At 35.4% G+C, this 25679-nt stretch overlaps 1 protein-coding gene across 1 annotated transcript in view; it reads right to left on the minus strand.

Moving 5' to 3' along the window:
- Window positions 1–25679, minus strand: part of LOC138698018 (uncharacterized) — a 77956-nt gene that overhangs the window by 34799 nt on the left and 17478 nt on the right. Inside the window, exons 2-4 of the mRNA XM_069823694.1 lie at window positions 7535–7588; window positions 2441–2473; window positions 2012–2178 (exon numbers count right to left, since the gene is read on the minus strand). Of these exons, the coding sequence (XP_069679795.1) occupies window positions 2012–2178; window positions 2441–2473; window positions 7535–7588 (254 nt within the window). The remainder of the gene's footprint in view (window positions 1–2011; window positions 2179–2440; window positions 2474–7534; window positions 7589–25679) is intronic.

Raw genomic sequence — 25679 nt, forward strand, 5'->3', positions numbered from 1 at the left:
TTCAGGATGTGTCAAGTGAAAGGTTGTTCTACAACTCGTGGAATTATTATGTTCAAATCCATTATTGTGAGATGTCTCTCACAAGGAGTATAAAAACCGAGTGAAAAACGATTGTTTTAAGCACATAGCAGGTATATTACGTAAATGATAGAAGTTGACGGAAAAATTCGTAATCTTAACGGCCAGTTCTTTAGTGAAAGTGCAAAACTCCGTTATATGGTACATATCTTTATATAGAACAATGTATGGTTGCGATCATCTGTCGACAAGGAGAGCAAGGGGAATATAAGGAGAATAAGTTAACTACAAGGCGAATAAAGGGCCCCCACAGGCCATCAGTCTTAGTGTCAGTTTTGCCTGTGCAGTTCTAAGATGTTAGGTAAGATGGAATGTGGACGAGGACATAAATGTTACATTTTATAACAATTGTTATATAAAAATTCAAAATTTGAGTTTAAGAAAGCCAAGTGACTGATGCTCGACCTCACTTGTCTCAGCCAATAGTCACCAGTGCTTCTTGTTAACATTAGTGATATGCAGTAAAGTAAAAGTGTACAAATTACCTTAAAGCAAGATCTTATTATAATGCAGGGGAAATTCAGAACATGAAAATTCAATATGTACTTTCGACAGCATGACCTCAACATTTTAGGTGGCTCTGCAGATAAACACATTTTGTGTAATCTATTTTCAGTAGCCGGATACAAGTACAAAGATGGAAGTTACCCTTCAAAGAACAGTAAAACTCGAATTTGTGTTTTGTAACATCAAACAAAATACAGAATAGAGAAGCCTATCTAACTACAAGCTTAAAAATTTGTATATTCTCTTCCCAATGTTAAATAGGAGACAAAATATAGAAAGAAAATAATCCAAACTTTTACAAAAACTGTCCACACCTATGGAGTAACAGCGTATCTGGTCGCAAAACCAGGTGGCCCGGGTTCGATTCCCAGTTGGGGCAAGTTACCTGGTTGGAGTTTTTTCCGGGGTTTTCCCTCAACCCAATATGAGCAAATGCTGGGTAATTATCGGTGCTGGACCTTGGACTCATTTCACCAGCATTATCACCTCCATCTCATTCAGAAGCTAAATAACCTACTAAAAAGTGTGTGTGTATATATAAACTGAGTCATCATCTCTACATTCATTTTATATTCTGAATGTACTTTTGTTTGCAGAACTCGATAATTTTTATATTAAAAAATGATAAAAATTACTTGTCGTTCACTCAGACTGAGGTGAACTACATTTAACTCAGGTCCAGTACTGGTTACTTTCTGATGAAAAAATGTTAGTATTATTCAATTAGAACTCTTATAAGTGAATCAGTACTTTAGGAGGAATATTAAACATGAATGGAGGACATTAGAAATATGTGTCCCCCCCCCCCCCGCAATGGCAGGGAACTTAACTTGTTATTTGCCTCGACCCTATTAGTGTGAATCATTGATGTCACTAGTGCCTAGAAGCATATAGATCACTTACTTCGTCAGAGATTAGAGCCACAATGCACCAGAGGCAGTGGATCTATATTACATTCATAATGATAATAGTGGAGAACTGTTGGGAAACTGGAATACCCAGAGAAAAGTCCTGTGTTGTCTGAACCAATGGCTTGCCTAACAAATTACAAATTCAGGATGGACTGACCAGCATTAAAACCCAGATCCCCTGACTTTTAAGCACAGCATGCTAGCACTGAGTTACATTAGAAATGTACTCATACCTTACAATTTTGCTTGGGAAACCTGAAAGAAGAAGACCATTGGGGAGGGCATGGGAAAGATAACAGTATTTGTAAGAACTGGATTATGAGATAGTAACCTAGAACCGCTTTTTGGAGTGTAAGCATAAGTGATGGTAAAAAAAATCCCTTCTCGTTCTATAAGAAACAGAAACTTCTTGAATTCATATAATGCACGGAGTTCATAAAGTACATGAAACCTTGCAATTTATGCAGAGTAAACATTGTAATATCTCCAAACAGGCACTTAATAATTGCACTTACCCCAACATGCATTCACCACAGTCCTGTGCACTTTTAGCACAAGACGGAAATGGTGCTTTTCTGCGATGATATAGTGTACAATTTGTACAACGTACGCAATTTCTAGTCCTGATATAGCAATAATAATCGTGCATCCCTTTCACACGACATTCATGGTCGGTTTCACACTTGAACAAAAGGAAATACATAAAATCAAAATCTGATGATCAATAGTCGATATCATAAAATATTTTCAAAACAATAAGTTAATAAAATAAATAAATTAGCAAATAAGACACTTTAATTACGTAATATTAATACAATAAATCAAAAGTTGAAAGTAAAATCTTATACGAAAATTATGAGTCTATTTCTAGAAAAATAAATATAAAAATTGCTCATGTTGTTTACTATATCTATTCATATTGTACCATGTAACATCATACTTACACCTTCGTCTCTCATATCTACTCCCACTGCCATCTGTCAAGAAAAAAGAAATACACACATTTAAAGTATTTGAATGCAAAATAATAATCTAATCCATTCTCTCTATCATCCCCTGCAAGGCACAGTATCGTAAGCATCATTTTGCTAACTTCACAGGAAAGGCAGTTACTATACTTATCCAATATGGTGGTGAATATGATAGTCAAATTTTAAACCAACTCATCAGAGGGAAAAAAAATTGTTGGGGTTTACGGAACTTTTACAGTCTATGTGCAGTGCTGGGCAATTTATTCTAAGCACCATAACTCATTTTTGGTAAAAGTGGCGCTTATAATACTTTGCCTTGCAAGGGACGATGTGACTACATAATTATTACCTACTACATTCGGAATGGAAATAGGATTGTTATAGGCCGTGGATTTCGCGGATAGTAGGGTACTCCGTCCATTTAAAAAAGAAAAAAAAAAGGAAGTTTAAAAAATACCTAAACCTTGGAGAAGCTTTCCGTACCGAATGTTCAATTACGATTTTACATCATAAATGTAATTAGGCCTATATCCTTTCACTGAGGTTCTGGATGATATGTACATTTATTATCAGGCAGTACATCTCACTTGAGTGTGTGTCAGAGGGAGAATAACTGTTTGTATACATCCAAAGTCTGATAGTGTAGCATGTAGCTAATTGGCGATGTATGCAATGGAGGGAGAAAGGAACTGGCCACCCTACCCCATTTTCTTCTGACCTAGTTGCCTTATAAGTGGTGCCTTCTTGGTATCACTTGTGAGGTTCAGACCTGTCTTTGGATAGTTGACTAAACAACAACAAAACGTAATATAAAGTTTAAGCGAATTTAACAAGCTGTACGTGAATAAGAAATTTACAACTTAATGTAAATTGTTTGTTGTGTAAATTCATTTTAATCACGGACTCCATCCTCCTCAAGGGTAAAATTTACTGCAATATTTTTTTGCTGGTATAGTGATATACTACGGCAATTTTTCAAAAACTCTGCAAAGGATTTAGTACTTCACGTTTAAATTACCAATATGCAGTAGTAATTTTCACACAGAATTTTACACTTAAACTTTGTTAAATGAATCAAAGTGGACGAATATTAAGATTCAAACATACAGCCTTATAACTAGTTGCAGAATATTTTCTTCTTACCAGTTACTCATTATTCATGAATCAAAGTGGATGAATATCAGGATTCAAACATATAACCTTATAATTAGTTGCATAATATTATATTCTTACCAGTTACTCACTATTCATTATTTATTTACTATTACTCCTATTGTTCACAGTATTAACCATGAACATACTGAATTATATAAGGCTGTCTTCTTACAAAACTAAATAAAAACTTGCAAAACAATAATATTGTTTCTAAGTACTACATAACTTTTATAAAATACGCAGGAAATGAAATATAAATTATATATGAACTTAATAAGAATAGTACAAGTAATAATTAGGGCTAGGATTTTGATGAAATTGCATCTTTTTTTTTAGTAAGCCAGAAACATACCTGCTTTAGTACTTATGAGTTATGTGATAAACTAAGTGTTTTAAGACATATTTATTAGAGTATTTTTTTTTTTTTTTTTTTTTTTTTTGCATTTTTGCCTGTTTCAACTCATAAGAGCATTTTTTGTTTTATTCGGTCATTTTTTAGGCATTTTCATTTCATTTTGGCCATAAATCCCCATTATTAATATAAAATAATGTATATTTCCCTTGATATTTTCTCTACATATTTTGTCCATTAATACCCATTATTTTGTATAATATTTTATTCGTTTTTGTACACAAATATTGCCATTTTAACGAAATATACCCCATGTAATGGATCAGTTCAACCACCCCTTCAATATAGGCTCCTCTATGCCTGCTAGTTCCGGATAAGAGTGGCCTTGTGGTGGAATACATGGAAACTACATCAGGTAAAATAATTAAAGTGTACTAGTTAGAAAAAAGTATGTAAAATTAAATAAACTTAAATGTTGGTACTAGAATTTAATTTTAATTACTAGTCTAAATATTAAGAAGTACAAAACCTCTTTTTCCACTAAGTGAATTATGTAAGATCAATTTCTAGAGCATTTTAAGGAAATTTTTTAAAAGATTTTTAGGTCATAAATACATTGTTTTTAGGACATTGTTTCATGGTTTATAGGTCATCAAAATTCTAGCCCTAGTAATAATTATTTCAGTGCCATCACTGATTTATACTGTACAATTACGAGTATATAAATGTTTTATATTTGTAAGTTTACATTTAACGTATGTTCCATAAATTTTATTCAGAGCTTATCTATGTTGCTCACTATCCTGGGGCAAAATTGGCATGTGATTCCATGTGCTTTGTTATGGGAATGCTGTAATCAGAAGTAATTCCTTAATTCTACATACATACAAGTAAAAGAAACAAATTCATAGGTATATAAAACATTAAATTCCGCACAAAATTATACACATACAACCTATCAATGGTTATTACGAGATGAAGAGCAGGAGGTGAGGCAGCAGAGAGAAGAATGTTAGTAATACGGACACTTACATTATATGACACAATAGCGATACTATTAGACTTCGTCAGTTTCTGATCACTGTTCTTGTGCTTGTAAGTGACAAGTTAAGCTATTAATTACAATTCGTAGAATAAGCAATAATATAATAGTTACTTTATTAAATAACACTGGCCAACAAAAAAAAAATTTTTGAATGTTTCTTGCACTTCATGAGTCAATTCTTACTAATTTTGGGTTGAGAAAAACGAATATGACAATGAAAAATTTTTCTTAGCTCTAGTTTCTGTGATACACAATAGGTGGAAGTATTTCAGTTTAACGGATTAAGAGAAAACGATACATTTTAATTACATATGCCAACAACATTGAAAGTGCATTTAATTTTTTTTTAATGGCAGTTACATTCTAAGAGTTCTAAATTTATGGAAGAATACCTGGCAGATTGTTGGGTCTGAAGAGAATCATGTGTGGCTTCATGGGATCGTCGTCTTTTAGCTTGCCTCTTGTAAGTGAGTTCCGGAGCATCCTTACGCAAAGACAGTAGTAATCCACAAGCATTGTTTCATTCCAGCGGCCCTGATATCTTTGTTCCATAACAGAAATATCGTGATGGAACCTTCCTCCGTGTTCATCACTGAAAGCTCCACACCTAGGAGGGAAAAAGTCCAGGTGGGAGTGGAGAAAATGGATTTTAAGGGACATTTTGCATCCAAGTTGATGGTATTTTTGCAGGAGCACTGTCACCAACTGAGTGTAGTTATCATCTCTTTTTGTTGCCTAAAAATCCATGAATAACTCCTTGAAGGCTTCCCAAACTTCCTTTCCTTTCCCAGCCAAAACTTGATCAAATGCAGGATCCTTTACAAGTTCTCGAATTTGTTGCCCAACTAAAATACCTTCCTTGACTTTGGCATCACTTAATTTCGGAAATTTCTCTCTTACATACTTAAAGGCCTGTCCTTCTTGGTTCATACCTATGACAAAATATTTTATCAAACCCAGCTTAATATGCAGGGGTGGAAGAAGAACATCTTTTGGGTCCACGAGAGGCTCGGCAACAACATTTTTCTCGCTAGGGTCATGATTTCTTGCAGGCCAGTCTGCCTGAATATAATGTGATTTCCTATCCCTGCTGTCCCACATACATAAAAAGCAGCAATATTTTGTGTACCCCAGTTGCATTCCTAAGAGTACAGCAATGAGTTTTATATCACCACAGATTTTCCACTTGTGTTCATGATATTCGATTGAGTTGAAGAGGGCTGTCATATTTGCATAAATCTCCTTTATGTAAACTCCATGACCAACAGGAATAGAAGGAAGACGGTTGCCATTGTGAAGTAATACAGCTTTCAAACTAAGCTTGGAGGAAAGGAGTCTATAAATAGCCTCCATTCAATTGGATCATGGTTCAAATTCAAACATTTCATCAAGCCATTAATGCCGCAGCAAACAAGATTGTTTTTCTTCTAAAAAGAAGGGAAGCAGATCCCTGTGACGTTGTCTGTACTGTGAGACCCTGACATCACGTTCGAGAAGATTCCATTGCTGTAGTCTAGACCCTAGAATTTCTGCCTTCTCCTTTGACAGGTCAAGGTCTCTAATGAGATCATTCAATTCCGCTTGACTCAGTCTGTGCTGTTTATCATCTTTTTTCCTCAAAATCAGGGTCCTGGGATGTGGAAGGCTTGTTGGGTTCTTCTTCTTGTTCCACACTGTCTTCATTTTCTACTTCAAACACAAAATTTTAGTGTCATTTTTACAAATTTTACGCTTTAAAAACACTTCCAAACCAGAAATTCTGCATTAATTACAGCAGAAACAATATGAAATTCACAGTGACAGCAACAATACCTATGTTTGTAACTTACAAACAGCTGAAGAACATTTGTGTTTTGTTGACAGGTGTGCCAACTCCCAAAACAAAATTTCCCCCAAACTGAAAATGTTGACTCTAAAAAATGAAATGTCACTTTATCTACAAAGCAAGAGCTAATAGTCCACACCTGTGGAGTAACGGTCAGCGCGTCTGGCCGCCAAACCAGGTGGCCCAGGTTCGATTCCAGGTCGGGGCAAGTTACCTGGTTGAGGTTTTTTCCGGGGTTTTCCCTCAACCCAATATGAGCAAATGCTGGGTAACTTTCGGTGCTGGACCCTGGACTCATTTCACTGGCATTATCACCTTCATCTCATTCAGACGCTAAATAACCAAAGATGTTGATAAAGAGTCGTAAAATAACCTACTAAAAAAAAAAAGAGCTAATATGACATTTTTATGGTGATTTTTGAATTCAGCAGGTGGAAATACATAAGAATTAGCTATTTTTGAGCAAGAAACATTTTCATTGTTGACCAATGTAATTAGTATCCTTTAATTTCCATATGCATATAGTTACTACTAATGTTTTCGGTATGAGTAATAATCTGGCTACTGGGATCTTTATCTGAGCAATATTTGTAACAACACCCATAGTCAAGAAGGTCACATTTCTTCCGCTTGTCTTCTCCTGAGTAACCAATAATACATACAATTACTTGCTGGATAAATCATACTCACTGTTGTAGCAGCACATGTAGCCACCAGAGTCATTACTATTCTACGTTGCATTTTCTGGAATAAAGAGAAAAAGAAAGCTTCAGTAATCTACATAGGCATGCATATTAATTGTCCCAATTAGCTGTGTGGTGTACTTTAATAACGGGTATATATCAGTTTTCATACTGAAGATCCAGATTAAAAATCTGGCAAGTTCAAGAAAAATAATATGTGTGTGTGTTTTAGGGTTAATTTTTCAGGGTTATTCTTTTTTCCAATTTTTCTATTCCCCATTATTTATAGAAAATATATTGTAAATGAGCCAGTCATTTGACATACATTTTGCCTAGACAATTGACATACCAACAGGCTTATCAAACGTCCTTGATTTTCCAGAATTGCTCTGGATTTTAGTGGTGTGTCCTGGATTGAATTATATTCGTCCCAGAATGTAAAAAGGAAATGGGAGAACATAATTTTTTCCTCATTTCTATAAAATTAAATTTAAAATTCCTTATTAATTTTTTCAATATCCTGTCTAACCTATGTTGAATGTTGTTGTCATCGCTGTCTGGTGCCTCTTATCAGGCTTGATATAAAACCATAGTACTATAAAAAATCCATAGTGACACTTGTGGCAGATAAGATCGCAGTTGGGGTTTTTCCCGGGGTTCTCCCATTTTTCCCCAAATTAGGCATTTACATCATTCCATCACCATTTCTCCATTTCGTTATCATTCCATAGCATTCCCCGAACGCTGGCTGGTGACGCATGGAGGGTGCTAGTCTAGGAACGAGTGGGGTTGCCTGCTCGAAACCTGGGCACACAGAGAACCTTAGTGTTGTCAGTCAGTGTGGGTTTGGGAATACATCACCAGAGGGTCAGCACAATAGATCTTTACAGGTCGCAGTGCTGGGCCATATGCCCCTCTCCATTAAATTCAATTCACTTCAATTCAATAGTATGTATGAGGTATTATACAGTACCTTTATTCCAAAAGTTTATTTATTATTCATAAGATTTTAACACTGTATTATCGCGTATTTATTCTGTATAGTTCAGGCTGTAAAATGACATTATCTTTCCAGACTATCATTAATTCAAACGGAATTTCATAATCTATCAAAAATGTGACAAAATTAAAAGCCTAGGTCCTAATAATTAGTTGAAATACATAAAATCAGTAGTATTGCAAATTTCGTTAATTCAAATGTTTAGTGGTAAGGTATGCAATATCATCTTGTCCTGGATTCCTGATGAGAGAATCTGGCAACTCTGCATACCAATCATTTTACAAATTACATTACCCTCAGACAATTGACATGCTGTATATTCCCTACAGACACGGGACACTTTCAAATGTCACCACCAATTACCACACATCTTGTACTTTTTCCACCTGGGACAGACTGTGTACAGAACTGTTCAGAATGGGGGGGTTTGCAGAGAAATTACGGTGATCCAGAAAACAGAGCATTTAGGAATGTTATCCATGAGTTCTTATGTCTTGTGTTTGTACAGTAGCTGATTAGCATGCTGCATACGAAGAAATGTATGACACAATCTTAGAGGAACTAATTAATTTTCTTGCGTATTTTGATGTAACCTATATTAGAGGAAGAGCAGCCCCTGGTAGGAGGAGAGCTGTTCTTCCCATGTTTTCGACTGAGCTATGGAACCAGTTCAATATAGCAATCCAAAATGTACCATCGACGAACAACTCAACTGAAGCGTGGCATCGTAGATTCGAAGTCATGGTCGGAAAAAATCATCCATCTCTGTATTATCTTTCAAAACAAATTTTAAAAGAACACGAGGAAAAACCAATGTTGGAAATTAGCTGCGGGAAGGCAAATTCCACGTAAATGTAAAGCAGAATATGAAAGATTAAACAGACGACTTCAAAATATTAGCCAGTGATATGCAGAGTAGGCTATAAGGATTGTGATGCTATTGTAGAGTATTTAAGAAATTGCGGTCACAATATTAATAGTGTGAAGTAGGTACTGATATAGTATTTCTTAATATATAAATAAATTATGTAATATAAATTACATTACTAGTATGCATATCCAATTGTGCCATATTTTAAATTGCATTATTAGTGGTACGTCAAGATACTGTGTTAAAATTTCGGAAATAAAATTCCAATGTCAGATGTCACATATGAGTCATTCCACGACAAATCGCACAGCAATAAAACACGACCTTCTCGGAAATGGTCGAATTTTTTTTTATGAATTCCAGACATCAAATAAGGAGACCCGTATTTTTTTATTTTCACAATTATTAATTATTTGTGTAGTTATGAATATTTGAAGTTACGCAAATTATGCGCGCACTGTTACATAAACTTGCTTGGAACTTTGTGTCTACATATAATTGAGATTTGCGGTTTGGCGCATTTGAAAGACGAAATAGAACACTTTTTATTACTTTAGGCCTATCACAAATAAATTTAAAATTTGGCCTATTTTTTTAATCATTTCGTTTTCAAAGCAAAATTACTATATTAAATAGCCAAGTTAAAAATCTGAAAAAAAATATAGACTTGTTCGCTGATGTATTATCTGTAAACTACTGCATTTATAAATATGGGATCGGCACCCATACATTTGTAACAATTTATTTTCCGGAGGCATGCACGCGCTCTCGATGCCCAACTAATGAACTGCTTGCAGCCATAGGCTAGAAGGCTGCCCGTGGAAATCCCCCATTGCATCTGATGTCACCATACTAATCATCAAATGATTAATACCTTAAGGAACAGTAAATATCTTATCTAAAATTATTTTATTATTGTCAGCTCAGGGGGAAGCCCTTCACTGTTTATACTGTAATATAGCCAAGTGTTTGATGATAGCAAGACTGGGTAAGGCAGTAAATAGATGGCATGAGAGAAAAATAATCAGTTTGGGTTTGAATTTCGCGCAGTGACGTGACTTCTATACAACATGAGTGATGGTAAAGATCGCGTAATATATAACAAGTGTTTAAATCCATTTACCTTCCTAATCACGCTTTTAAAAAGAAAAGTACACTAAGACGCGTAAGTCGCGACTCATTGATAAAGCTCAATTTAAAGGAGTCTTTGAGTGTGCAAATATGTGATTTGTTCCGTAAAAATCAATCAATTTCCGCATAGGTCAGGTGAAATTATATGTGAAGCCGGTAATATTAATAAACATGAATCAAATGAAAGTGCGGACAGAGAAACTGATTATCCCAGTATTTCTTCTAGCAGTTCTATGGATACAGTGCTAGAAATCAGTAATATTGAGGAATTAAACAAGAGTTTGATGTCAATAGAATCCCCTATCAAGAAAAGAAAGATACAACAAAACGATACCCCTGTGAAAATTTTCAAAAGTAAAAGGCTCCCTAGGATGTTAAGTTTTTCATGTAGAAGATGCATCATCATCCATTCAAAAGTCAGCCATATTTTATTTTTGACGGAATGCAAAGAAAGTACAACCTGAAAATTACATAGTTATTGCAGACTTTTCTGAAAATTATTCATTTGTAATACAAGATTCAATACAAGGTGTGCATTGGAACATATGCCAAGCCACAATACAGTACAATTTTAATTTTACTTCCTACTTTATTTTATTTTATATTCTCTTATAGGCCTATTAATATTATATCTGAACTGTGACCGAACACGAGCGCTGCTCATTCGGTCTCAAATTTTGTTAATACTACTACATCTCCTTTTTTTATATTGATTGTATTATTTTATTTCTATTTCTCTTATTTGTAATTATATTCTTTATTCTGTATATTTAAATAAATAAATAAATAAATAAATAAATAAATAAATAAATTCTTTCGTAGTATATTTCAAAGGAGATACAGAAATTACAAAAGTAATGTCATCTCAGAAACCATGAAACATGACACCGGTCCCATTCACTTTTTTCAGTCCGAAGCAATCAATTTCTTAAAGCAAGAATTCAACAATATGAAAAAAATCATCTACTTTTCCAATGGATCAAGTTCACAAAAAAAAAAAAAAAAAAAAAATTAAAAATAATTGCTTACATGAAGACGATTATGGAATTAGTGCTGAATGACACTTCTTTGCAATGTCGCATGGTAAAGGTCCATGTGTTGGCATTGGAGATACTGTTAAAAGACTTGCCATGAGAGTTAGCCTATACAAGATCCTATAACAACACAAAAAAAAAAAAAACTGTTTGATTAGTCACAAAAAACATTTCTAACGTGTCATTTATATTTTGTCCATTCAATAAGCACAAAAACCACACTGAAAATTTGCAGGCCAGATACCATAATCTAAAACCAATAACTGGTACATTAAAATTATATTCTTTCATTCCGTTGTCAAAAACTGAAGATTTAGTAAAACAATTTTCTTTCAAGAAAGAAGGTAGGCGAATGAAAATTTAAAATGTGAATGAAAAGAAACATTTGAAAAGCATAATGTACAATTATTTGAAGATATCATAATAAGTAAATTAGCAGTGTTTCCTCGAGTAACTTGATCCGTACTGGGTGTAATGTTGTAACGTTCAGTCAATTATCCAGTGCCGATAAACCTCTTAGCGCGCTTTAATGCTTCCCGTCCACTGCTGCTGCGCCGACCACTACACATTCTGTCATAAGTAATTAAATTTCCATTAAACTATTGGAGATCCCATTCTGATTTTTTCTGGAATTATTAAGAATACTTCAGTGCACCTAGTAGGAATTTTTTTAGATTTTTAATAGGGCTATTTCACATTGATGTATATGTTTTAAAAATTGAATTATAAAAAAATATTTGAAATAATTATATTAAAATTAGTTAGTAAATATTTAATAAAAAACAGTACTTTAAGCTTTTAAATGCATTTTTCAAAAAAATTTTAACATCAATATCGTCAGAAATATGACGCTTTAAATGTTGCATTGTGCGACATTTTTAACGAATTTTAACATGTAATATTTAAAAAACATGTGGACTTAGGAGGAAATAAAAATACACTTGTTGGTTTATGAGACCCATAGAGTTGGTAAAAAAAATATAAACGCAATCAGAAATATGAAGGTCAAGATTTGTATAATTTTGTGCAATTTGACGTGGAATGACTCATATATGAAATGTAAGGGTTCAGAGTCATAGTAGGCCAAGCACCATGTACTGTATTAAAAACGGAGAAAACAAGGGCTAAAATTAAGTGACTACCATAATTTAATGAAACATATAGCAAGTAATATAAAGTATGCACATTAAAACTAAATGATATGTCAATCTTCATTAAACTATGTTATTCACTTAACTTTAACTCTTGCGTTCTCCATTTTTAATAAATGGCTTGGCCCACTATGGCTCTGAACCCTTCTATTGTAGCATAGATGAAATGCCGTAGGTCAGTTGTCTGCCTCCAACATTACAGTGTCACATAAATTTCAATACACTGACTTCTAATGGCACAGTTTTAAATAGCAATAATCAATAAATTATTCAAATACAGGGAAGGAAGGTAAAGCGAAAGCCTCCAACAGCCTACATATAGGGGAAAAAAATGTAAACAAACATAACTGAACTCTGGTCCAATATGTAGTGCATTCAATGTAAAAAATACTAATGATTAGCTGCTGCTGTAGAAGAACATGGATAAATACGAGTTCATTCCTATATTTTTAATCGTTGGTATTCAATCTTTTTTGCTAGCATACCTCCAAAATATATTTGTACCCCCAAACTCTCATGAACAACATTCCAAGTGAGACACTGGTCCCACCAAATTCATGAGAGGCTCGTCTGATAACAGTAGAAGAGTCTTCCTCGAAGCAAATAAATACATCTTCAAACTCTGGTGTTCAAATGCTGATGCTCCCGAGCTTGCAATGAGTACCTGTGACATCATAGATCCAGTTTCTCTAAGGTGTCTGTCAAGGGTCAACCACTTTAAATATCTGCGAATTCTCCAGACTTCGACCTGGATAACATTACTGATATATCCTCTGAGCCTCCATAACATTATCTAACGCTGTGCCACAGCAAAGCATCTGAGACTACTTGTTCCTATCGTTAAAATACTTACTTCTGTGCCCCCTTTCTACTCTCAAATTTTTTGTAATTTTTTTCGGCACCCTGCATTTATTAAAGAGTTTCCTTAAAAACCAGACAATGAATGACGAGAAATTACGTTTCCTGCAACAGCATGAATGCTAATGAGTATCAACTTACATTATTCCATAGAGGTTGAAGCAGAGGTGGTTCTGTTGTCTAAAATCAGTGAAGAGTTGCATCTTGATTACACAACTTTTAACACTACATCACTTCGGAATATGTATTATATGTCTTTCTTGTGTTAGATTTTACAGTACCTGGTTAACAATAACAAAAGTCGACAACAAACACAAATTCAAAGTCTACAGAAAACCGACAACAACACACATACACAACACATCCAATCACCCAACACAACATAAACAAGCTGCATTCCGAACAATGATACACAGACTACTCAACATACCAATGAACAACATGATTACAAAGAAGTGCTAAACACAATCAAATACATAGCACAAGAAAACGGATAGAACTCCAACATAAGAGACAACATAATACAAAAGACAAAACATAATCACAAAAAAACATAAGAATACAACACAAACACAAGAACACAAAAAATACATCATACTAACATACAAAAACACACACAAGATTGCAACCTCAATCAAGAAATTAAATTACAACATCCCATACAGAACAAATAATACTATAAAAAAAACATCTCAACACACAAACAAACAAATACAACCACACAGGCGTATACAAACTCAAATGTAACACCTGCAACAACTTCTACACAGGACAGACAGGCAGATCATTTCAAACACGTTACAAAGAACACATCACAGCCATAACAAAATTACAAAACAGTTCCACATATGCAGAACACATCACAAATGCTAACCACAACTACAGAGATATCAACACAGACATGAAAATTCTACACATCCAACCAAAAAAACTAAACACACTAGAACAATACGAAATATACAGCCACACAAAAACACATCCAAATTAAATTCTCAACACACAACTCAATTTCAGAACACACACACTCTTTGACTCCACATTACACTACACAAACACATCCCCACAGGAAACAAAACAAAGGGCGCAAAGACCAGCAAAAACCAGTTCTGAAGAAGGCCAATAACAGGCCGAAACATGTTAACCATGTTCGGTAAAATCTAACACAAGAAACACATACAATACATATTCCGAAGAGTTGCAGTTCACGAATGTTTGACTGAGGTTTTCAATTGAGAAACTGTGTCTGTTGTCCCTGAAGTAGATTTTTAATCGTGAAAACTTCTTCCCACATCACACAAGGTTATTGGGGTATATTTAAATGATGTTAATTGTTCCACAGACAGAAATGAACCTTTTGGTGCAATGGAGGGTTTCCTTCCGGACTGTCTCTAATATCGCAAACTGTGATATTCAGGATTTAAAAAAAAATGTTACCTAGTAATATTTTTTCTTTACTTTTTGGCCTACACTGACAGAAACAGAATCAGGTTAGATTTCATATCTTAAAACGTGGCTAGTAACACATGCAAGGGAGTTCCAACAGTTTCCAGTGACATGATTACTTTCAATAAACCGGAAAAATGAGGGAATATAAATACAAGATTCCCTTCCAACTTATTGTCTGCCAGTATATTTTGTGCTGTCTTAATAGACGTCGAATCTTTTTTTTTCTGTCTGAGGAAGGCCTCAAGGCATTCACTACAGCCTGAGGCTTATTGTGCTGACATCCTTATTATGGAAGCCCTTAGGACTGCATTCCTGTGAGTACGTAATTCACTACTTGGTACCAGCTTAATGATTCAGCTATGGCATTCAGGTCTGACAGAGTCCACATGAATAGAAATGTCTCCCTGTCAGTATTCTGCAGCCATCGATGTCATTTGTCTGCAAATCATGTAAATCTTATAAATAAGATCTGGAAGTTCATACATTTGCATTCTTTTTCTTGGAGGGTGTAACTATTGTTTGTTACAAGATGAAGAGCGAGGGGTGAGACAGCAGGGGGGGAATGTTAGTGATATGAATGCTTACATTATGTGATGCTGTAGCAATATTACTCTTCAAAAAATATGCGGGCTTCATTAATTTCTGGTCTTTGCTCTTGTGTTTAGGAAGTGAGATCTGGTCTTTGCTCTTGTGTTTAGGAAGTGAGATGTTAAGCTATTAAAATTACTAGATTAAGCAATGTTACTTTATTAAAATAATTGTATATTTTAGTTTCCATACACATATTGTTACTAATGTTTAACACCCACACTCAAGAAGGTCACATTCCTTCCGCTAGTCTTCTCCTGAGTAATAATATACATTATCTATACGAAAATATGTACTTATAGTACTTATATGCAACATAAAACAATGCTTAATAAGACACAAGAAATTAATAATTCGTATAGATAATGTGTAAGCATATACAGTTATACTCTTTAGGGTAGATCGACTATTGATCAGATTTTTTGTATTCGACAGATAATGGAGAAAAAATGGGAGTATAAGGATACAGTACATCAGTTATTCATAGATTTCAAAAAGGCATATGACTCGGTTAAGAGGGAAGTATTATATGATATTCTTATCGAATTTGGTATTCCCAAGAAACTAGTTCGATTAACTAAAATGTGTCTCAGTGAAACATACAGCAGAGACCATATAGGTCAGCTTCTATCTGATGCTTTTCCAATTCACTGCGGGCTAAAGCAGGGAGATGCACTATCACCTTTACTTTTTAACTTCGCTCTAGAATATGCCATTAGGAAAGTTCAGGATAACAGGCAGGGTTTGGAATTGAACAGGTTACATCAGCTTCTTGTCTATGCGGATGACGTGAATATGTTAGGAGAAAATACACAAACGATTAGGGAAAACACGGAAATTTTACTTGAAGCAAGTAAAGCGATCGGTTTGGAAGTAAATCCCGAAAAGACAAAGTATATGATTATGTCTCGTGACCAGAATATTGTACGAAATGGAAATATAAAAATTGGAGATTTATCCTTCGAAGAGGTGGAAAAATTCAAATATCTTGGAGCAACAGTAACAAATATAAATGACACTCGGGAGGAAATTAAACGCAGAATAAATATGGGAAATGCGTGTTATTATTCGGTTGAGAAGCTCTTATCATCCAGTCTACTGTCCAAAAATCTGAAAGTTAGAATTTATAAAACAGTTATATTACCGGTTCTTCTGTATGGTTGTGAAACTTGGACTCTCACTCTGAGAGAGGAACATAGGTTAAGGGTGTTTGAGAATAAGGTGCTTAGGAAAATATTTGGGGCTAAGCGGGATGAAGTTACAGGAGAATGGAGAAAGTTACACAACACAGAACTGCACGCATTGTATTCTTCACCTGACATAATTAGGAACATTAAATCCAGACGTTTGAGATGGGCAGGGCATGTAGCACGTATGGGCGAATCCAGAAATGCATATAGAGTGTTAGTTGGGAGACGAAGGGAAAAGACCTTTAGGGAGGCCGAGACGTAGATGGGAGGATAATATTAAAATGGATTTGAGGGAGGTGGGGTATGATGATAGAGACTGGATTAATCTTGCACAGGATAGGGACCGATGGCGGGCTTATGTGAGGGCGGCAATAAACCTTCGGGTTCCTTAAAAGCCATTTGTAATTAAGTAAGGGTAAAGTATTCAAATGTATGAAATTTCGGCCCTAGTAATGATATAATCCGATTTGGGTGTGTTTATTAATGTATGTACATGCCCCAAGTTTTGTCAATGTTGCATTATTAAGTTATTTCTGATCTGTAGACTACACCTAGTCTAGGTTGGAAACCATACTTCTGAAAGTGTAATATTAAGAAATAGCTTCTAAATTAATATACCACTAGTATATTTTGGTACACAGGACATGTAGCACATACGGGCAAATTCAGAAATGCATATAAAGTGTTAGTTGGGAGACCGGAGGGAAAAAGACTATTGGGGAGACTGAGACGTAGATAGGAGGATAATATTAAAATGGATTTGAGGGAGGTGGGATATGATGGTAGGGGAATGGATTAATCTTGCTCAGGATGGGGACTGATGGTGAGCTTATTTTAAGGCGGCAATGAACCTGCGGATTCTCTAAAAGCCATTTGTAAGTGCGAGTAAGTATATGTTACATTCACATATCTGATATCTTATATTTTTATTCGCATTGCAAGATGATCCTTTATTTCTACCATAAAATGTCAGGAGGAAGAAACAAAAGTATAATAATAAACCTATGTATAAGCACAACTTCACTGACGTAGCAGAGAAAAGAGACAAACGGTATTAGTCTATAAACTACTTAACAGAGCCAATAAAAGTTATTTTTTTATTCTCCTGACGAAATTCTTTTATGGACGTCTGAGATTCTGTAAAAAAGGTATTTGCATTTTCTGGAAAACGTGTTTCCTTCAGTTCAAGTTTGGTATTCATGGAAATTTAGTTTTCCAGCAGGATAATCACCCCATACATTGTACCATAAACATTCAAAGATGGTTTGCAGGAAGGCCTGAGATTGAACTGAAACAGAAAAGGATTGAAAAATTTCTAAAAATGACCCACCTAGGGATCCAGATCAGTTGTGGGATCAAGTTCTGGCTACCTGGAAAGATCTCGCTCAGAACGAGAACTATTTCAGCAACTTAATCGACTCTATGCCCTAAAGATGCAAAGCGGTGATAAATGCTAGTGGCATGTGGACAAGTCTTTTTTAATATATTTTTGCATGAATTTGTCATTTATCTTTGTTTTATTTCGGAAAGAAAATTTATATTCAACTCTGGATATAGTGAACATCTGGCTAAATGAACCTAAATAGCCTAGTTGGTCCTGACCCACATAGGCTACATTAAAAAGTACTGGTACATTAATATTTCCATTTATAGTGAACTCTCACTTCGGTTATAGTGAACCTAAAAACTAGAACTTTCAAGAAAATGTAATTTTAAAATGACCAAAAAGGTAATTTTTCGTATAAACTTACAGAAAAATGTTCACAACAAAATTTCAAACATGCTACTCCTTAAGTGCATTGAAAGACAAAGAAAGGATTTGTTCTGCTTCGTGGACAGCTTGAAATGTGTTAAATAGAATACTGTATGCAGTGAAAGATAAAGGAAAGATTAATTCTGATTCCTTTACAAGATGTCTTTAGAAATCTCTCTCAATGGGCCTATTTTGAAAACCAATGTTGAGCAGCTAGCCAAGTTACTAGACAAGAGTCAAGAGTTGTGTGTTCGGAAGAGTGGCTGAACAAGTGAAAGAAAATGTATAACATTACAGTTGGGATAATTAGCAGGGAAACAAATTCTGTGGATCGAGAAATGAGGTCAGAGTGGTTGATTTTGGAGTGACCAAATCTTTATAAATGACTATTTGTCTAACGACATTTTCATTGGTAACAAAATTTGACTGTTCTAACAATTAACACCAGATAAAACATTTAAGTTTAAAGGAAAAAATGTATTGGTGATAAAATAATGTCTAAAAACCGAGTAACATTGTGGATATGCGCTAATTCTATGTCAGAGTCAGAGAAGAGAGAAGGTAATTTACTGTAAAATTTACTATAATTTATTTTTTTAGAGAATAAATACTGTATTGCATGCATAAGAGTACATTATTATTTTACTTATTTCCATTCCTCTCAATTTAGAGTTTATTTATTTAATTAGGTTTAATTTATTGGCAGAAACATTAATAGTGTATGTATAGCAACGTCAGTAGTATAAAAATAGACACTTCGGTTTTAGTGAACCTTGGATATAGTGAACAAAATCGCTAGTCCACAGAGGTTCATTATAACCAGAGTTAACTGTTTTTTTTTTTTTAATTCTCTAAGTCGAGCCAAGCATTAATCCACAAGTGATGGGTATAAGTTGTTCCACTTTTTTTCAAATCAGCGACTTTTTTTTAAATTTAAATCCACACTTGGCCGGGAATTGAACCTGGGCCTCCGATTTCGCAAGCTAGCACGTTACTGACTACTCCATTGGGGCAAACGTTACGAAGGCAGCATGAATAGAGGCTTACAGCCTCCCGATTTGAACTCTAAGGAGACAAACAGCACACATACAAATTTATTGGCGTGAATCGTTCTTCAATACTTAAACCTTTTCACCATCAAGAATCGCGCCATCAATTGAAGGGCTTAGTGGAAGAAGGGGGTATCCCTCAAAAGTATGTTTTTGAGATATTTAGCATTTTGTTAGATTCTCTGTAACTTAAGGAAAATAATAAGAATCACAAAGTCTTTTGGGTAATGTGTTAGGTAGGTATTGAACTATCTTTCTGCAAATGTAGAGCATAATATCTTGATTATTATTGTTATTGTAGGAAAATTTCACTTATGAACAACAAAGAAAGAAACAAATTTTGAAAGGTATTAATCAAAAGACACTTAAATAAGATTCATTTGTTTGTCTGTTGAGTCAACTGTCCGAAGACAGGTCTGAACCTCATAAGTGATACCAACAAGGCACCACTTATGAGGCAACTAGACCAGGAGGTAATGGGTTATGATCATTGTTTTCTACTTCACATCCATTATCTGATTTCAAATTTAAATAAAAGTTGTGATGAATTGGAGGTATGAACTTTAATATGGACAATATGTCAGGACGCTAAGCAGCTTTGATGGGCATTCCATCGGGGTGCTTTGGTTTCATAACTGTGCTTGCTATACAGGGTGTTAAAAATATCCAATATTTTAGGAGGTGCTAGTATGCATCAAAACAAGAAAATAATGTCTAATAAACATCAGTCCTACAACACATACTTTCTGAACATTTCTTCATAAGAGGTGCCTAATCTAATGTCCACTCATCACAATGCATTTCTCTGCCCCTCGGCGTAAGGAATCACGCACTCTTTGAAATTGACCTGATTCCTTTATGTGTCCCCATAACAAAAGTCTAGGAGATTTAGGTTTGGGGAACGAGCAGGCCAAGGTGTGGGGCTTCCCCGACCATTGCAGTGGTCTTGAAATGTCAACATCAGGTGTTCACGCACATTGTGGTGAAAATGTGCTGGTGCACCATCGTGTATGAACCACATCTGTAGTCCTGCTGATATGACACATTCTCCAGCAAGGCAGGCAATACGTTAATAAGAAAGTCCTAAAAGTCTCTGTGGTAGCACATATGGCCCTATTAATCTTTCACCAAGAATGCCTGCCCATACGTTGATTGAGAATGGGTGCTGATGCCTCGTTTCTTCAACTGCATGGGAATTTTCATCAGCCCACACATGCTGATTATGAAAATTCACAACACCATCTCTGCTGAACCCCGCTCATATCTGCAACCACACTTTTGTTTTCAGTATTCGTTGCGACGTATCATTATTCCGTGCCAAAGGTGTCAACTACGGTATGATTTTCTGGTAGCCTGCTGTATTGTAGGGCAGAGAAATGCATTGCCATGAATGGACGTCACATTCAGCACCTCTTATAAACAAGTGTGTGTTGTAGGACCCATGTTTATTAGACATTATTTTGATGCATACTATCACCTCCTAAAATAGTGGATACTTTTTAATACCCTGTATTTGGTGGCTTTTCTTTGCCTGTATGTTAGTGAACACTTTAGCAGACATTACTTTGTCTGTGCGTGTAATATATTCTTGTCCACTGTTTCGTGCCTTCTGTCTGCTGTTGTCTTTCCATTGTATGGATTTCTTTTCCTCTTTTTGCTATTATTTTTCTTATTTTCACCATTTCGTCACTTACAAAAACATTAGTACGGTCAACATCCGCCATGTTCTTTGGAAATTTATTGTATCAAAGCAGTATTCTCCCATTGGTCAGTTAGGTAAACAGCTGACCAATCAGAACCAAGGTTTCAAGGAACTGTGGGATACCTCCTTATTCCATTCAGAATTTTGATACAACTTACAAAGCCCTTTCATATGTTCATATTTACTTTAAAATGGGACTATCCCTTACTTAAATAGCACATTAAACTAACAGTAGATGGACTCAGCTTTCATAATATGGACTTAGTTCATTTTTTGCCAAAATGTGGGATACCCCCTTATTCCACTAACCCCTTCAATTGTATCTAAGATTGTACGGTACATAAACGTTAATATTTTGATACAGATTAATTTTTACGAATACAAATAGCACTGAGGGGCGAGAACTAACTTCATACTTCAATAATTAGTCATTACAGTTGTGAAACATTTTGCATTCCATAACTTTTCTCTGATGCTTTCCATTTGAAGCTTATTTTAATCAGAATTAACTTAATAATTACCATGAATAGGAAATAACTGTTTGTCAAGAGACTTCCATATCGTTCTCTCCTAATAAAAATTTAATTAATCCGTATATTTCCACGATTTCATATACTCGTACTAATGCGTACTACAGACATTCATATACTGAATACAAACTAATTCCGTTCAGTATTTTACAGAACGAGCTAAAGAAGCATCATGCCTGAAACTATTTTTTTTATTTCAATGTTGGCTATCCTGAAGGCGTGTCTGTAAAATTATATATAAATCTACTTTTTGCAAATATCTTATTTTCTACATACCGTCCAACGTGAAATGAACAGTTAAGATAAGAAACGCAATGCCAGTATTTAGTTTCAATATTCTTTCTGCCATAGCAGACTGCCCGGATAAATAATACTATACAAATTTAAATTTCTTGATACAATAGTTGTTAACAGTAATAGTTGTAATTTACTAATACATGATAGTATGAGAAAAATTATGTTATATAGGACTATACTCTTATGATTTGGTCTTCAGTTCATACTGTACGGCCTACAACAATTTGAAGTAATAGGCCTTATGGTTGGAGCGCGCGCAACTATTCCCGGTTTCTTCTTCCAAACCTGGCAACGTTTCGGCCTACAGAGGAAGGCAGCTCTGAGAGGATCCATATCTCTACTCCAAAACCATTTCTACGGTCAACAGTGATCTTCAAATAATTAATTAGTACCTAATTATTTATTCAATCATTTCTTGTCATTGTTGTGTGACTCCATTAAACTTAAACATATGTATGTTATTTATACTTTCAACTGTCTATTGTACAATATGCTCTGTCTTTATGGCAGCCTGTTAATACAGGGAGCTGTTATCGTTTACATAAAAAAATATGGTTGTTTAATATTTCAATAGAACCTTTCAAAACAGGAAGAACTTCATCTAAATAAATTTGCTTTGGAATGGCGAAATTTCACGAGACAATACACGGATTGTTCAGAGCGTAAACTTGTAATACTGTAGTACATAAATGTTAAAGTACTGTTATACAGTGATACAACATTGGTTTGATACAATATCTTGGAATAATAAGTCGCTTTTCAGTGATGCAACAGGTTGCACAATAAGTTTGCACTCGCGCTTCTGTACAATCTCGCACGTTACCACTGGTGACTCATTCTCACACGGCGCCGGAACCAGTGCTGCTGCAAAGGTCGCTCTTGCTTATATAGTACTGCCGGACAAAGTGTGATAATTCCTTCTCAATGGTTCACTTAACCAATTATTAAGAAATCGATTTAAAGCAGTAACAATTGGGAAATACATTTAGTTTTTATTTTGTGCTCTCTTTAAGTTTTAATGTATAAAATTACTTATGGCTGCCAAACATTAAGAATGAATAACCACGTAGCCATAACTTTGTTTTTCTGGGCAGGTAAAAGTACAGGGATTTCTAACGGCTTTCCACACTTTAAGTAAATACTTACTAAATATCTTCTTTACGTTCTTTACAAAATGAAAATGAATACCGGTAATGAATTACATTTCAAACAGTTAATGCACTATGCTGGTATGTACTGTGCTACCTTATTGATGGCGCGACTCTTGGAGGTGAAAAAATTTAAGTATTGAAGAGCGTTTCACAATAATAAATTTGTATTTGTGCTGTCTCCTTAGGGTGGTATTCACAGACATTTCGCAGCACGCGCTACGAGCGTACTAAGCTAGTCCCGGCTATCCACTGGTTACTAGTACAGAATTCAAATCATATCCTATCGCTAACACTGGTTTATGAATACGAAAAACGCTGATCATCCACCGAAAGCCCGCGCTAAAAATGTCTATGAATACGGCCCTTAGAGTTTAAGTCGGGAAGCTCTCTCTTCGTGCCTCAGTCTCTGTACAGTTCGCCCGGGTGGAGCAGTCAGTAACATGCTGGTTTGCGATGTCGGGGGCCCGGGTTCAATTTCAATTCCCGGTCAGGTGGGGATCTTAATTCCTTTTTAAATAACGTCATTGTTTATACTTTGTTACCTGTCTGCATTCATTCATTTTTATGTGGAACATACCCAACACCTGTGGGTTAAATACTTTGCTCGACTTGGAAAATAAAAACCAAATACGCTATAATTATATACTGACTACTTTAGAGATAAATTTTCTTTCTTGAAATAAAGCAATGTTAAACAAACAAATTAATGCATATATATATATATATATATATATATATATATATAAAGACATATAGACTAATACCTTGTCCACATGCGACCAGCATTTATTACCGCCTGGCATCTTCAGGGACAGGGTATAGAGTCGACCAAGTTGCTGAAACAGTCCTCGTCCTGAGAGATCTTTCCAATCCCAGGTAGCCAGAACTTGATCCCACAATGATCTGGATTCCGAGGTGTCATTTATTTTTCGATCCTCCTCCGTTTCAGTTCAGCCCATACGTTCTCGATAACGTTCAAATCAGTTGTCTTGAGAGACCACGTTTATGGTACAGTGCATGGGGTGGTTATCTTGCTGGAAAATTGATTTTCTTCGGGATACCAAACTCGAATTGAAAGAAGCAACACATTTTCCAGAAAATGCAGCACCCTACGTCGGCCATCGATGTACTCTAGCAAACAAACGCCATCGCGAAACATCTAGCTCCAGCATGACACGCTATATCGTCCAGACCTTTGACGTCGTTTGACATAACGTAGATCACATCTAGTGCCACGTGATTCGAAATTGGATGAGATGGTTGTTTCGTCGGAGAAAAATACTTTTCACCAATCGAAATTCATATAACCGGTTGCGAAGGCTAAGTGATCGACAGTTTGTTCACAGTATAATCCCTCTTTGACTGTAGCTCTTTGGCAATACAGATCTGAATCTCTCAAACGGTTGATAACCGTTCGAGAAGTGCCAGGGAAGTCGGCCGCAGCCCTTAATGGGTTCTCTGTATAAACTGTGAACGGGAGCATCCTCTTCCCTTGTTGAACAACTCGGGCGCCCGGTAGAATAGCGCCTTCGAAACTCCCCATAATTTTGAAATCTATGAGGTCACCTCTGTGCCGTCCTCAATGGGGCTGAGAAATCATTTTTTATTAGCGCTATAACACGCTCTCAGATCTCTCCTATCTGCCATGCTGCTACAGAATGAATTCTAGTCGAACAGTGTGACGATTCGTTAATAAAAAGTAAGTAGGTCACATATAGCAAATTAATAAAGATTTTCACACACCATTACTTCATTTATAAATCACAAGGCATAACAAGGTAGTTTATTTCCACGAGTAATGCAAAATGCGTCTCATTAATTTAAACTAAATCAAGTTAATGTCCAATTTCATGATTTAAGTAAGTGCTGGAGTATTGCATCGGTTCATACTGACCATTTCTATCTTGGGCGGTTTTAGTCTAGGAGAGAGAGCGCCTGCTTCCCGTGCAGTCAGTGGCATGTTCGATCCTGCTGTCATGCATTCCTTGCAATTGTTTTTCCCTTTTTGTTTTGTTTCATTAGTCTTTATCGCACTAATTTACACTTTTTTTTTACCTGGTACTTGTTCTAGCTACTTAGGGGCGACATACAACGAAACAGAACGAATTCATTACCTCAACTAGTGGTTCATTTGTGAACCTGGTCACTAGTCCTCTGATAGTGCGCAGTGCCTCCTTTCTGCGACTTATCTAATGGTGGGTTTACACGTGCATGGATTTATTGGTGCCAGAGGTTCTGGCTGATATATATAGTAGTGGCAAAAAAAAAACCGGACCGACTGAATAATCAAAGTGGCAAAAAAAAAAAAAAAACGGACCGACGAAATAATCAAAGTCCCCGAAATGAACCACTGCGCATGCCACGCCCGCATTCACAAGATAGCGAGTAATCTATTGAAATT

The sequence above is a fragment of the Periplaneta americana genome, chromosome 4 (assembly GCF_040183065.1).
Source record: "Periplaneta americana isolate PAMFEO1 chromosome 4, P.americana_PAMFEO1_priV1, whole genome shotgun sequence".
NCBI lineage: Eukaryota > Metazoa > Arthropoda > Insecta > Blattodea > Blattidae > Periplaneta > Periplaneta americana.